The sequence below is a fragment of the Equus caballus genome, chromosome 16, assembly GCF_041296265.1.
Source record: "Equus caballus isolate H_3958 breed thoroughbred chromosome 16, TB-T2T, whole genome shotgun sequence".
In the NCBI taxonomy this organism is placed as follows: Eukaryota; Metazoa; Chordata; class Mammalia; order Perissodactyla; family Equidae; genus Equus; species Equus caballus.
The window spans coordinates 86,857,428-86,870,047 of record NC_091699.1 but is presented as its reverse complement, the minus strand read 5'-3'; the positions used below and the strand labels follow the sequence as shown (position 1 = coordinate 86,870,047).

Below are 12,620 nucleotides of genomic sequence, written 5' to 3'. Positions count from 1 at the left end.
TCCCCAGAGTATAGAGGGAAACAGGACAGGGTCCCTGCTCTCAGAGAGCAGACAGTCTTATAGAAGGAAAAGACACAGAACCGAGAATTATGATACTGCACGGCTGGTGCAGAAGGGGAGCAGATTCAGGGCATCCTGGATGTACATCAAAGAAGCACCAGACTCAGGTGGGAGCTCATGGAAGCCTCCTGGAGGAGAAACGGGCTGAGTGAACCATGTGGAGGGGAGGATGGGAGGGAGGTGAGGAGGCGAGCACTCCGGGCAGAGGGGCAGCAGGATCCGGGCACAGAGAACAGACTGGCGAGGAGAGAATGCCACTCGACTCGGCAAAGCTATGGCATAGAGTCCAAGGGGAGAGAGGAGCCACAGAGGGCTAAGGGCCTCCCAGAGACCGCGGCCACCACGGAAGGGCTCCACCAAGTCGTTGCTGGGGCCTGCATGTGAGGATGGCCGCTCTCGGGGGAGCAGTGGGTGCACAGATGCGGGGCCCAGCCTACGCACCAGCTCCCAGTGAAGGCCAAAGTGCTGGGCGCTGAGTCGCAGACTGGTTCATCAGCTCTTGGCTCATCACACGGGACTTCCCATGCACAGTCACCACTGCCCGGTGACCTAACCCCCAACCTTCCCCAGCAACTCCAGCCCCCCAGCTCACTGAACATAAGATGGACACCCAACCCTCAAAGAACCAACCAGCGGGCCACACACCTCTGCTCTGTGAGACTCAGCACAACGAGAGACAAGCTGAGCCACTCAACATCTCTGCCTTGGTAACCTGACTTGAGAACAACTCAGCAGTTTAGGGATCGATGCAGAAGCCAAAAACGTGTCGCCAGGCCCAGGAGGCCCTCTTGCTCCTCCTGGCCAAAACCGCACACCCAGAGGTTTAGGATTCCTACTCAGACCATCCACCATCAGCCTCATCGTTCATCTGAAAGCAACGGCTTTGGGGCCTACTTGCCTCCTCCCCACAAGGGCCCTTTCTTTCAGAACAAAGCCCCCTCCCCTCCCAGGCCCCAGCGACGCCCCGGCAACACCCCAATACTCACAGAACTGCAGGCTAAGGCTCACGAAGGCCAGCAGCGCAGCCAGGGCCAGCAGCAGCAAGAAGCGACTGCGGAAAAGCATTATTATTTGTTCTATTTTCTCTTCATGGTTTCACCTCAAATCGGGAACACGTCCTGTGAATAAAGCAGAGGCAAGAAACATGTGTTCCGAGGTGGAAAACCAAGTTCGTCAACTGAAAATAATCCAATTAGCCGAGTCCTCTGGCAGGGAAGCGTGAATCCTGGTCGCACAACAACAGCGTGCTGTGGCTCCTGTCTTTGCCCCCAGATAAGGCCAGCAGAGGATGCTCCCTGCAACCGAGCAAGAGCAAACCAGCCTGTGAATGCTCCATGAGGCCACCAGGGCCTGACCTTCCCAAGGAAAACCGTAAGGAAGCTTATGGAGCACTCACGGCGGGTCAGACAATGAAGTCGTTCCACGGACTGGCCCACGCTCACCCATGCTGACCCCCAACTTCTAAATCTTCAACCTTTTTTGATAAACTCTTTGCTAAGATGACTCTTGTCTTCTTTAATTTCAATCATTAACCTGAACGTCAATTGCTACCAAGTGTCCCACAGGAAGGCCTACAGAGGACAGCTGGGGTGTGCCCTGTGCCGGAGGAGGATTTGTTCCCACACCAAGGAACCCCATCTGCTAATGAGAGACCTCCCCCCACCCTGGACCCCGGAGCCCATTTCGGCTGCATCCATGGGTCTTTGTGCAGCCCCACCCCACCATTCTAACCTCCTCTAACCACACTAGGACTGTGCAAAAGGATTTTTTTTTAAATGCTGAATGAAGCCTTAAATGTCCGTTCTGTGAAAAAAGTAGCTGGCTGCTCCAGGTTTTACCCCATCGGTCTTAGATATCAACTCCACTTCCCGGGTCTCATTGGGGTTTGAAATAGAGCTTGAACAACACAGTCTCTCCAGAAAAGCCTCTTCAACTCCAGTAAGATTATAACGGTAATCTCAAACCTGATTTTCGCAGCAGAATCTTCCTCCTTCAAATACAGTCCCCTTCAGAGCCCCAACAGGTAAAACCAGGTAAAGCTCTGTTTTACCAGAGGGTCGCACAACTTTGGGAAAATACTAAAAGCTACTGAACCGTACGCTTTGGGTGAATTGTATGCTATGTGAATTATATCTCAACAAAGTGGTTTTTCAAAAAAGCATATCTGCAGGGAATGAAGCAGTAGCCAGACCCCTCGAGTCTCTTACTTGCTCCCCCAAGGGTCCTGCAGGGGAGTCTAAGAACTACCCCTTTAAAGGGATTTATCAGGACTGGCCACCAAAAGAGAACATTTGCTAAAAGATTGATGAAAACACACTTGCACGTCACAACTGAGCCGGTACATTGGGCGACCAGCATCTCTGTTAACAAACAGATCCCATTTTCACACCTGCAAATAAGCACTGCGTCTGTCCCTTTAGTCACCACCCCTAACCAACGGCCAGTGCCCAGTGTCCCAAGATGACCTGCAACCCCTCTTGGGGACACTGCTCCCCCTGCCCTGGAGCGGACTCACCAGCCCACAAGCTCTCTGCGTCTCTGGCTAAAACAACACTATTCTGGCTGATCCCACCCAGGATTTAACATATTTGGGGCCCCAAAGAAACGTTTTCTGTTTCCAAAATTCAAACTCCCCAAAGGCTTCACCCAAGGGCGTTTGAAAGGACATGCACAGACTGGAAGGCATCTCCGCAGAATCTGTGCTTGGTGAGAAGCTGCGGCCAGGACTTCTGCACTGAATTCCCGAGGAGGCCAAGGTCACAGTAAGAGACAGAATGTGGGCCATCTGACCGTGGCCCTGCAGGGTTCCCTCCTGGGGCAACCCTGGATGCCGACGAACCCCAATCCTAGATATAACACATCAAGCCTGGGTAGCTCTGGGCCCCTGATCCTTGCCTGAGGTCTCTGAGAGTCATCATAGTCCACTCTCTTGTACCCTTGACCTTGGGCGTGTCCTTGGCAATGCTCATCCGATGGTTCAACAGTAAACTCTCCCCAAAGGAAAAAAAACAACAGTCAAATCAAAGTCACAGTCTCTCTGCCCTCCACTCTGGACAGCTCCCAGGAGAGGAGCATGGAAGGCGACAACAGTCACCTGCTGATACTGGCCAGTGTTTCTAAACATACCCCACTTGGGTGGACTCTCAGCGCTCCCTCGGCCACCCTTCCCCAGGGTGGAGGCCCTCAGCAGCTTCCTGCCAGGCAGCCTCCGACCTTTGCTCTGCTCCTCCAGGAAACAGGAACTTTCCCCGGGTTTCCACTCACTGAGCACAGTGGAAGCCAGCTGCCCTTGACTGTGGGGCCCTCGACCTCACCCCGTTCATGCTCTGCAGGGCAGGCAATTGCGTTTCTAACACACAGGCAGGAAACCCAAACTCCAGGGTGCAAGGTTATTAAGTTGTGGTAACGAGATACAAAGCAAGATCTCCGTGCCTCTAAAGTTCTTTTTCATGTGTTATAGGGTCTCCCTCAGTGTCCACACACTGATTCTAGTTATGGATCCACACACAATCAGCTAACTTTGGCACATGCCAGCTTCTTAGATCCTGAGGATGGCCAGCCCTCCTGGCTAAACAGCCTGTGGGTTTCAGAACCTCTCCTTATCTCAGTCACTCCTGATTGAATCTATTCTTCTTTATCAATGATCTTCTTACAGGGTGATCCTTTTAATTTGGGGAACGTGAGTGGGGTGCGTGGGTGAGATTAGATCACAGGATGGGGAGAGGGCACAGAGCCGATGTCTCCTTTTGGGGGCCCCTGTACCCCCAACAACAAACATGCTGGGGCTCTTCTTCATGCCTTCCTCACCCTCTAATATGCTACCCCCTTCTGTTGAGGCCAATGCCGTCTTTGGAAGGTCTCCTTTCCCTTTACATGAGCATCTTCAAGAGTTCTGCCTGGCAGATGGCCTTTGGGGGTCTTTCAGAGTTCCACTGTTAGGAGGGTTCTGCAGTCCTTGCTGCCTAAAGATGTTCTTGTGGGACCACACCAGCAGTGTGGTGCAGAGAAAGGGGCACAGCACGTGGAGTCAGACATATCTGAGTCAGAACACTGAGCTTGGTGGCATAGGCCAAGTTACTTAACCTCTCTGAGACTCAGTTTGCTGATCTGTAAATCGGGACTAATTCCCTCCAGATGTTGTGAGGAGTAAATTAAAAGGCTAAGTACAATCTCCAGCGTATGGTAGACATTCTAAAGAAAATGGCGGTACTAGCTTCATTACCTGCTCATCTTCTATCAGTTCACTTTGCTGTTTCTTCCCTCCTCCCGGGAAACAGGACTAGAGTTTCTTAACCTGTTGGTTGGCTCCTCTAGGTACGTGAGTACTGAGTGTTCACATGTTCTTGTCCAAATCCCTCCCTCTGTAGCTCCGGCTGTCTTCAGCCTCTCACTCTGAGCCTGGGAAGCAAACTTGCTGGCCCTGGGAAACCACCCACCCTGGTTTCTGAGCCTTGTGGCATGTCTTGCTTTAGCATCTCAGAGACCAGACCTGCCTCTTGGCCACTCTGCGTTTGGGTGTAGGAGGTGAGAGCCCGTCTTCCGGTGCCGGGCCAGGTCTGGCCCTTCAACCACTTCCTGCCTCCAGCCTCTCAGGGGATTTTCCATCACACTTATTGGCAGATGAGGCCACTAGAACTGCTAAGCACACCGCCTATGGTGTTGCCTGACACTGCCTTTTCATACGAGGATTAATCACAACACAGTTCAGAGACGTCTTCAGACGGGCATTAGGTGGAGACAACTGTTATTTCCTGAGTTAAATCTCAGGCTCCTAGGCTGATCGACTTGTTGCAGGGATGGTCCCCAGTTTGTTCCTTCCTTTCTGTATCCATGGCCTTGTGCAGTCTCCTCCCACACTGACTCTAAGCTTGGACAAGGTATATGCATTGACCAATGGGACAACAGCAAATGAGCTGCAAGCAGAGGCTTGAAAAGTACTCACACACTGGGGCTTGTCCTCCTTTGCTGCCTTTGGAACACTGAGACCACCACATGAAGATGCCCAGGCTAGCTGCTGGAGGAGGAGAGACCACAAGAAGCCAAGGCAAGCAGTCCTGGCTGAGGTTCTCTTTCAACAATCAGCTTGCCAATCACCACGCACGTGTGCGAGGCCATCCCCCCCATCCAGCCCCGCCACACCACCAATAGATGGACATCGGGAGAGTCAGCCCGGACTAAAAGAGGTGCATGGCCAACCCACAGATCACAGGCAAATGTAACGGTTGCTGTTTTAAGCCACTAAGTTTTCAGAGTCTGAAACAAAGCAAAATCTGACCCAATAGAGAGGGAATACCTTGCGTCTTTACCAGGAAATTCTGAGCCAGGGCCTACGTCTCCACAGCCTCATCTGCAGGCCCCAGGCGCAAAGCTCCATCTTGTCTACATTCCACAATGTGCTGAGTGCTTTTGGAGAAATGGGCTATATTTAGTTCTAGATTTAAAACACTGAGGATATGTTGGGTGAACCAGATGGCTGGGATCACGTGACTGCCTTACTGCTTTTAGTTTTTGGGCTCCTGACATCTCTGCGTATCTCTGGCTTTTCACTTGATGGCACAGGCCTGGATCTGGGAACACCCACTCTTGCCCCTGGCACTCTCTGGGTAGTTACGCCCTCCCCCTTCTGACTCTCCTTTGGCAGCCTCCAAATGCCAAATGCCAAGCAATGGTCAGAATCCCCTTACTTCCAGTTGTGCTAGGACCAGCCTAAAGCGCACATGGCCCCGGGTGGGGGAGATCGACACTGAGCCCAGGGAAAAACACATGCCTTCTTCTGGAGCCAATTTCCCGAGAAAACTTAGAGAGGAAGGTCATGCTTTGTTCTTACATTTTTTCAAATGGCTAAAAATGATGATGTAATCCAAAATCCACGTGGATTTGAAGTTTGTGTCTGCAGTTGGAGCTGGGCCCCAATGTGTGTGCGTACGCATGCGTGTGTCCAGCGTGGGCACTGGGGGCACGATCCCACCCTGGGGTGTTTCCTCACTGGGGCCACCTCCTCGGTGGAAGAGACCGAAAGGAGGCCTGGTGTAGTGGAGAGCGGGAGGCTTAGAGACCGGCAGCTCTGCGGTCAGCTCCCTGATCTGCGGCTGTTTTCTGTGTGCACACTGGACAATTGCCTGGCTTCAGTTTTCTGAGTTTCAGGATCCCAATCTTTAAACAAAAGTGGGGATAGGAGTATCAAAGAGAAAGAAGGTGGTGAGGAGCAAAGATCATGATATGCAGAGCACTTGGCACAGAGTCAGTACATTGTGTTTGACTCCGGGCTCTGGAGGAACCTGACAGGCCCCGACACCCCCATCTAAAGACAAAGACTCACCCCTTGCCCTGAGCTGCTGCTTCTGCTCCATGCTGTGGTTCCTCTTCCAAAGCCTGGCCACTGCCCACTTCCCTCCTCACTGGCCCCAGCCGTCGGGGCAGGCAGCCACGTCTGCAGCCTGTTCCCGGCTCCTCCACCACGGCAAGCCTTCCTTGCAGCTGACTCAGCTGTGGTGTCCCTGCCTCACCACAGGTTTTCCAGCCTGGAACATGCTTCTCAGCCTCTGCTGGCCTCATGCTAGGAGGACAAGGACTACCAGCCAATGGGCTCTCTCTGTGGCCCCAGCTCCGGCCCCATTTCCCAGAGCCCCCTTTATCTTTTTCCATCCCTAGGGAAGAGGCTCATGCAGCCACTCAAGAGGTCATGCAATCCTTGGGCTCCCTTCTGGCCATCTTCCTGCATCCTCCCTCCATGGGGGCTCTGTAGGCACACCCCCCCAGGTCTACTGCAGCCCCTCCAGACACCCCATCAGACCAGTCCAAGTCATGCCAAGTGACAGCCAGGACTCTGGGCCCACAGCAGAAGCCTTGCAGCCCGCTCACTCACACCCAGAAAGGGAAGTCCGCGGGAATTCACTGCCACAACATCAGGGTGAGGCGCTGAGGGGTGACAGCCTCCTTCAGCACAGCTCCCACATCTAAGCCTCAAACACCTTTCAAGTCCCATCACCTTCCACGGCACGGATGCTCCTGGCTCAACACGGCATCAGGAACAAATCCAATGCCTATAAACATTTCAGTGGAAACAACTATCTTATGTTATAGGCTGAACATATAAGTTTCCAGTCATCAGCCGTCTCCTGGGTACAGCCTCAGCCCCCTGCGCTAAACCACACGGTAAAAAGACCTTAATCAAGAAAGAGAATAACTCTGAATTCCTCATGAAACAGCAAAAAATAAAACAAACAGAAAGCTCAGCTAACTCAGCTTTACAACAGATTTGAACAGTGAAAGAAAATATTTTAGAATAAAATTCTTTAAAAAAGTACTCGTTACCAGGTAGTTGCCATTATATTATGATAAATACCATTTCTGGATGAAGAGGAAAAAGGAACACGTCAGAGGCATTTCTACAAGCTCCCGTCCTACGCCAGCGAGTTCCAGAGCCCACGTCCTGGCCTGGGTTTTCACCTCATAAGAGCTGGAAATGCCACATCTAGGGACTGCGGTCTCAGGGGCCCCTTCAAAGTGTACAGAATGTAGGGTTTCAGACATGACCACGACTGCTTGAAAGAAAAACGTGCACTCAATTACCTCTCATTTGTGTAGTTAAAATACCGTTACCAGGAATAGAAAGATGGTATTTAAAAAAATGCTTTAAAATGTATTCTATGCTTTGATTTTTTTTTTTTGGTCCTAATAATTTTGGCCTAAGTAAATACAGCATTATAATTTAAAAAAAAAAACACCTCATTTATAATTGTGAACTAAATACGAACCAAGCAAAGGTAAAAGCTACATCTTAATAATCTTCCCTTGTCCAAGGTCACCTCAAAGTAGAGTTTAATTGCAAAATCAAAGATGCTTGGCTAAGAATAAACCAACCCTAAAGTCTGATGAATGAATGACAGATTCAGAACCTCCTGGAAACCCCAGGCAGCGGGACAGGCACCAAGGAGGCTGTGGGCTCCCAGCAGTTATTCACATCCCAGTTATCCGAATTCAGCTAATTTGCAGGCTTGGGTCTAAAGGTTGAAACCACTTCATTCATCCAGTCAATAAAGTCGACCCAAACCAACCTATTCCCCAAGGGCCAGTATGTTGTCGGGCACCGTCCCAAGTGCTCAGGACACAGGACACAGCTTCTGCCACCTTGAAGCTCACAGCTGAAATGTACGAAAGTTTATGGGAGAAATGATATGAGATCTAGGAATTGCTTTAAAATATTCTAGGAGCGGGGAGCATGCTGAGGAGGAATCAAGGAAACAAGATTGGCAAAATGTTGACAATTGTTGAAGCTAGGTGATGGATCCTTGAGGGTGCATCACACGACCCTCTCTGCTTTTGTGTATGTGGGAAATTAAAAGTAAAAAAAAAAAAAGTGGAAAAAAAGTGAAAAAAAATGGAAGCTCACAGTCTGGTCAGTGGAGCAATGAGTAAATACACCATCAGGCCATATGAAACCAGTGCCACGGGGGCTGGGAGGAGCGGGGAGCGGAGTGAGGGGGGGTGTGGTTGGGGAGGAGACAACACTGAGGCCCAGAGAGGGTAGCCAGGCTTTCGGACAGAGCTTAAGCTTGCAGAGCAGACTGGAGCTGATGCATTTGTTTTTTGTTTGTTTGTTTGTTTTTTCTGCTTTATCTCCCCAAAACCCCCCCGTACACAGTTGTATATCTTAGTTGCAGGTCCTTCTAGTTGTGGGATGTGGGACACCGCCTCAGTGTAGCCTGACGAGTGGTGCCATGTCCGCACCCAGCATCTGAACCCTGGGCCGCCGCAGCGGAGCGCGCGAACTTAACCACTCGGCCACGGAGCCGGACCCTGGAGCTGGTGCATTTGTAATCACATTTTAGGAAAACAGAAACAGCACTAAGTAAGACCACTGTTGGGGGGTGGGGGGGGGGTTGCATAGCTCGAGTGAGAGGAGCGAGGGGAAGGAGGGGGTTAGTCCAGGCACCAACCAAGAGTTGCACACGCACTGATGCCCAGGCCCTCCCAGGAGTCCCTTCAGGGCACAATGCCACTGAGCTCCAGGTGGAGCAGGAAGAGGTTTGATCCCAGGATCCCCATGACCAAGCACTTCCAGCTTGACGGACAGGCCCACTTCATGGACTGACCCTCATTTTCTAGGGTCAGGGCTCTCTCCTCCCAGTGCCAGCCTCCTTCAGAAATACAGAACAGGAGCAGGCCCTGAGACCTCCCTGCTCCTCAGGACTACTAGCCATGTGGTGTGCCTCCCCTTGAACATTCTGCACTTTGTCCCACAGGGGACCCTCCCAGGGCTCCTCTCTCACCTGTGCACTCTCTTCCTGAAGCATAGCTTGTCTTCTACCCTGGGGTAGTGAGGGGTGATGTGACCCATAACAACGTCATGCCCAGATGTGACAGGAATGGCAACAGCCTAGCTTTTGGGTAACCAGCAGGGGGCCAATCAATGCTGCAGATGGATAAAGGGTAGCCTCAGGCCCAATGCTCATCCACCCTGCTTTCAGGGCTGGCTCTGATCGGGCCACACCCCACAAGTCCCACCTCAAGTCCCAGGCCTTCCCACAACGCGTGGCCAAGTGCGTGGCCTCAGGGGTCAGATGTTAGGTCTAGAGTCCTTCTCCAACCCTTACTGAGGCCCAGTTTCCCCATGTATGAAATGGGAACAATCACAGGCTCCATCTCATAGGTTGTGTAAGGGCTAATGGGGTTAGTACGTGTAAGGGACACAGCCCCATATCCGGCTCCACGTGCACTCAATAAAAGTTAGTGACTTCTCTTAACGGTTTCAATAGCCAACACCCATATGTGAAGTACTCACCCTGCTGCCCCCTTGTTTCTGCCCTCACTTTAGAAATAGGATGCTAGTGGGACCATGCCAGAGAAAGTCAGAGTTTGAAGTAGTTTTATTTATGTATTTATTTATTTGCAGGGGAAGATTTGCTCTAAGCTAACATCTGTTGCCAATCTTCCTCCTTTTTTTTCCCTTCCTTTTCCCCCCAAAGCCCCACTACATAGTTGAGTACAGTTGTAAGTTCTTCTGGTTCTTCTACGTGAGCCACTGCCACAGCATGGCAACTGGGTGTGGTTCCATTCCAGGGAACTAAACCCAGGTTGCTGAAGTGGAGCGCACTGAACTTTAACCGCTAAGCCATCGGGGCTTGCTCTGAAGAGGCTTTAAACACCACCTGGTTCAAATGTCTTGGCTGACCAGAAGAGAGGCTGGGACAGGTCAGAACTGCCACAAGGCTCCAGGATGCTCAGGGAGCCTGGCCCTCAGGGCTCAAACCCTTGCTTCACAATCAGAGAGTGGCACCTAGTGCTCTGTCCTTGTCATGTTCTTCCTCATCACTGTCGAGGACACACTACGTGGCAGACACTTCTAACTGTCCCCCGGTGTCTACTCTCTCCTTCTTACTAACTAGGTTTTAGCCAGATACATGACCACCCAGCTAGAGATAATATTTCCCAGACTCCTTTACAACTAGCTGTTGTCATATGACCAAGTTCTGGCCGATGAGCTGTGATTGAAAGGAATGTGTGCAATTCTAGGTCAAAAGGAGGCCACCTGCCCTATCCCCCTCTGCCCTTCCTTCTTCCCCTTTCCCACGTTCTGAATCAGTGGCATGGTGGTGAGCCAGCTTTCTTGATGCACGTGGGTCAACATCCTAGTGGATCACAGAGAAGAACCTTAGATGACCCCATGCGGCAGGCCACCCATCTCCTTGAGTGCCTACCAGCTCCAACTGTTCTAGGAGAGAAAAAACAATCTTACAAACTTTTTAAGTCACTGTTCTTTCACTTCTGCTAAAGCAGCCAAACCAATATTCTAACGAGTGCTGTAGCACTAAAAGACATTGGTCCTCCTCGTGGGGGCTCCCTCTGTAGGTGGTGAGGAAGAAGCACAAACGCATTCATGATGAAATGCATTAGGCAGAAAAACCTCACCACTGACCAGGCGGAATGTCACTCGTAGATATGGTATAAACGAGACACGGTCATGGTAACCTTTGTTCAGTCTGAGTTTTATTTTTTGTTTTATCTTAAATAATTAATGTATCTGTGAAGACGGCTTGACTGCAGGCAACAGAAAACCCCAGCTAACACAAAGGGACTCACCAACAGTCTCACATTAACAAGTCACCGGGTCAGGAACAGCAGCTCCAGGGGAGTTAATTCAGCAACTCCTAGGCGTCATCAGGAAGCGGCATCTTTCCATCTCTGGGCTCTCCGCCATCCTCTGTGTTTGTCCTGTCCCTAGGATGGCTTCCCTCAAGGGTCTTAAGATAGTGACCACACTCCGAGGCACTGCAGCCACACTTGCAACGTGCAGAGGCAGATGGGACAGCCTGTTCACTTCCACTGGAAGCAAGGAAGCCTTTCCAGAAACCCTCCAGCACACCTCCCCGAACGTCTAACGGCCAGAACTGTGTCACATGCCCACTCCCAAAACAATCCCTGGCCCCGGGCAAGGGTCACAACAATTGGGTGAAACCAACCAGGATTCACCTACCGGCGGAGGCCTGCACTGGGAGGCAGAGGGTGGAGGCCTGAACAGAATCGCAGTTCTGTTGGGAACAAGGGGCCAAGGGGATGTGTGCAACAACCCACAACTGGAGAAGGTCTGACAACAAACACAATTATTCTAAAAAATTATTCTCAAACCCCGTCATCTGATGACAGTACCAGCACTTTTCAGATCTAGCAATCAAAGCACATACAGTCGTAATTATATGTTTAAAAAACATCCATGCTGGTTTGCCCAGGTACAATTCGGCAGTGACAAACGGCAGAGCAGCATCCGTCAGCCTACTGACTGTACGCATTCTACCAACAAGACCTTTTATTCCGTATGTCACGTGTTTAAACAGGCAACATGAATTATTTATCTACCGTTTCTTTCCAAAAAGAATTTGAGGCAGATAATCTGCAGATTTAGTATTTTTTAATTCCTGAATATTAAAGGTTTTCTTTCTTCCTTCCTTTGTGAACTACCTCTTCCTACCATGCTCTCCTTTGAGGTGTTTCCAGCTCTACGAGCCATGAACTTCTCAAGGCAGCTGATCATTTCTCAGGACCAGAAAAGACTGAAATAACGAATCCATCAAGCCAGGATTTTCACTTTTACATACTCTTCAGTTATTTTTTTCTGACATTTTGGGAGAAGTTTGTGTTGCAACCAACTTTACTGCTTTGCTCTTTCTTAAGTTTTAGAAGTAGCTACGTCTGAAGCTGGCGTTCCTATTTTAGAATGTCAAGATCAACCATCAGCACCTCAACGACAGAAGACGAACACACGGTTGGCATGATTTACAGCAAAGCTACTTTCAAAATACAGCTGATTGTTTCTATTTTGCAAGCAAACTGTGTCCATTAAAAGCTTCTCACAATGTCAAGGAAAGCACAAGAGGATTAAATAGGCAGGGTGGTAAAACTAGATACAAGTGGTGTACGATGAAGGTTTGAGCGGTAAAAGTCAAATTTTTAAAGGCAAAAAAAAAAGAGCTTAGAAGGTCCTGAGAATCAGGGCTGGGCCATGGGAATCAAGCACTCCTGGAAGTGCAGGTTGCCAAGGCCACTTACGCTTTGTGAAAGCT

At 50.5% G+C, this 12,620-nt stretch overlaps 1 protein-coding gene across 5 annotated transcripts in view; it reads right to left on the bottom strand.

The window, feature by feature from the left end:
• PXYLP1 (2-phosphoxylose phosphatase 1) overlaps nucleotides 1-12,620 on the bottom strand; it is a 68,197-nt gene that overhangs the window by 33,609 nt on the left and 21,968 nt on the right. For 4 of the 5 annotated variants that reach the window (XM_023621020.2, XM_070238233.1, XM_070238232.1 and 1 more), the window contains one exon: nucleotides 1,047-1,178. In XM_023621020.2, the coding sequence (XP_023476788.2) occupies nucleotides 1,047-1,125 (79 nt within the window). In that variant the 5' untranslated portion in view covers nucleotides 1,126-1,178. Of the gene's footprint in view, nucleotides 1-1,046; nucleotides 1,179-5,353; nucleotides 5,488-12,620 lie in introns of those variants that run through there. The other variant, XM_070238234.1, reaches the window with a different exon arrangement.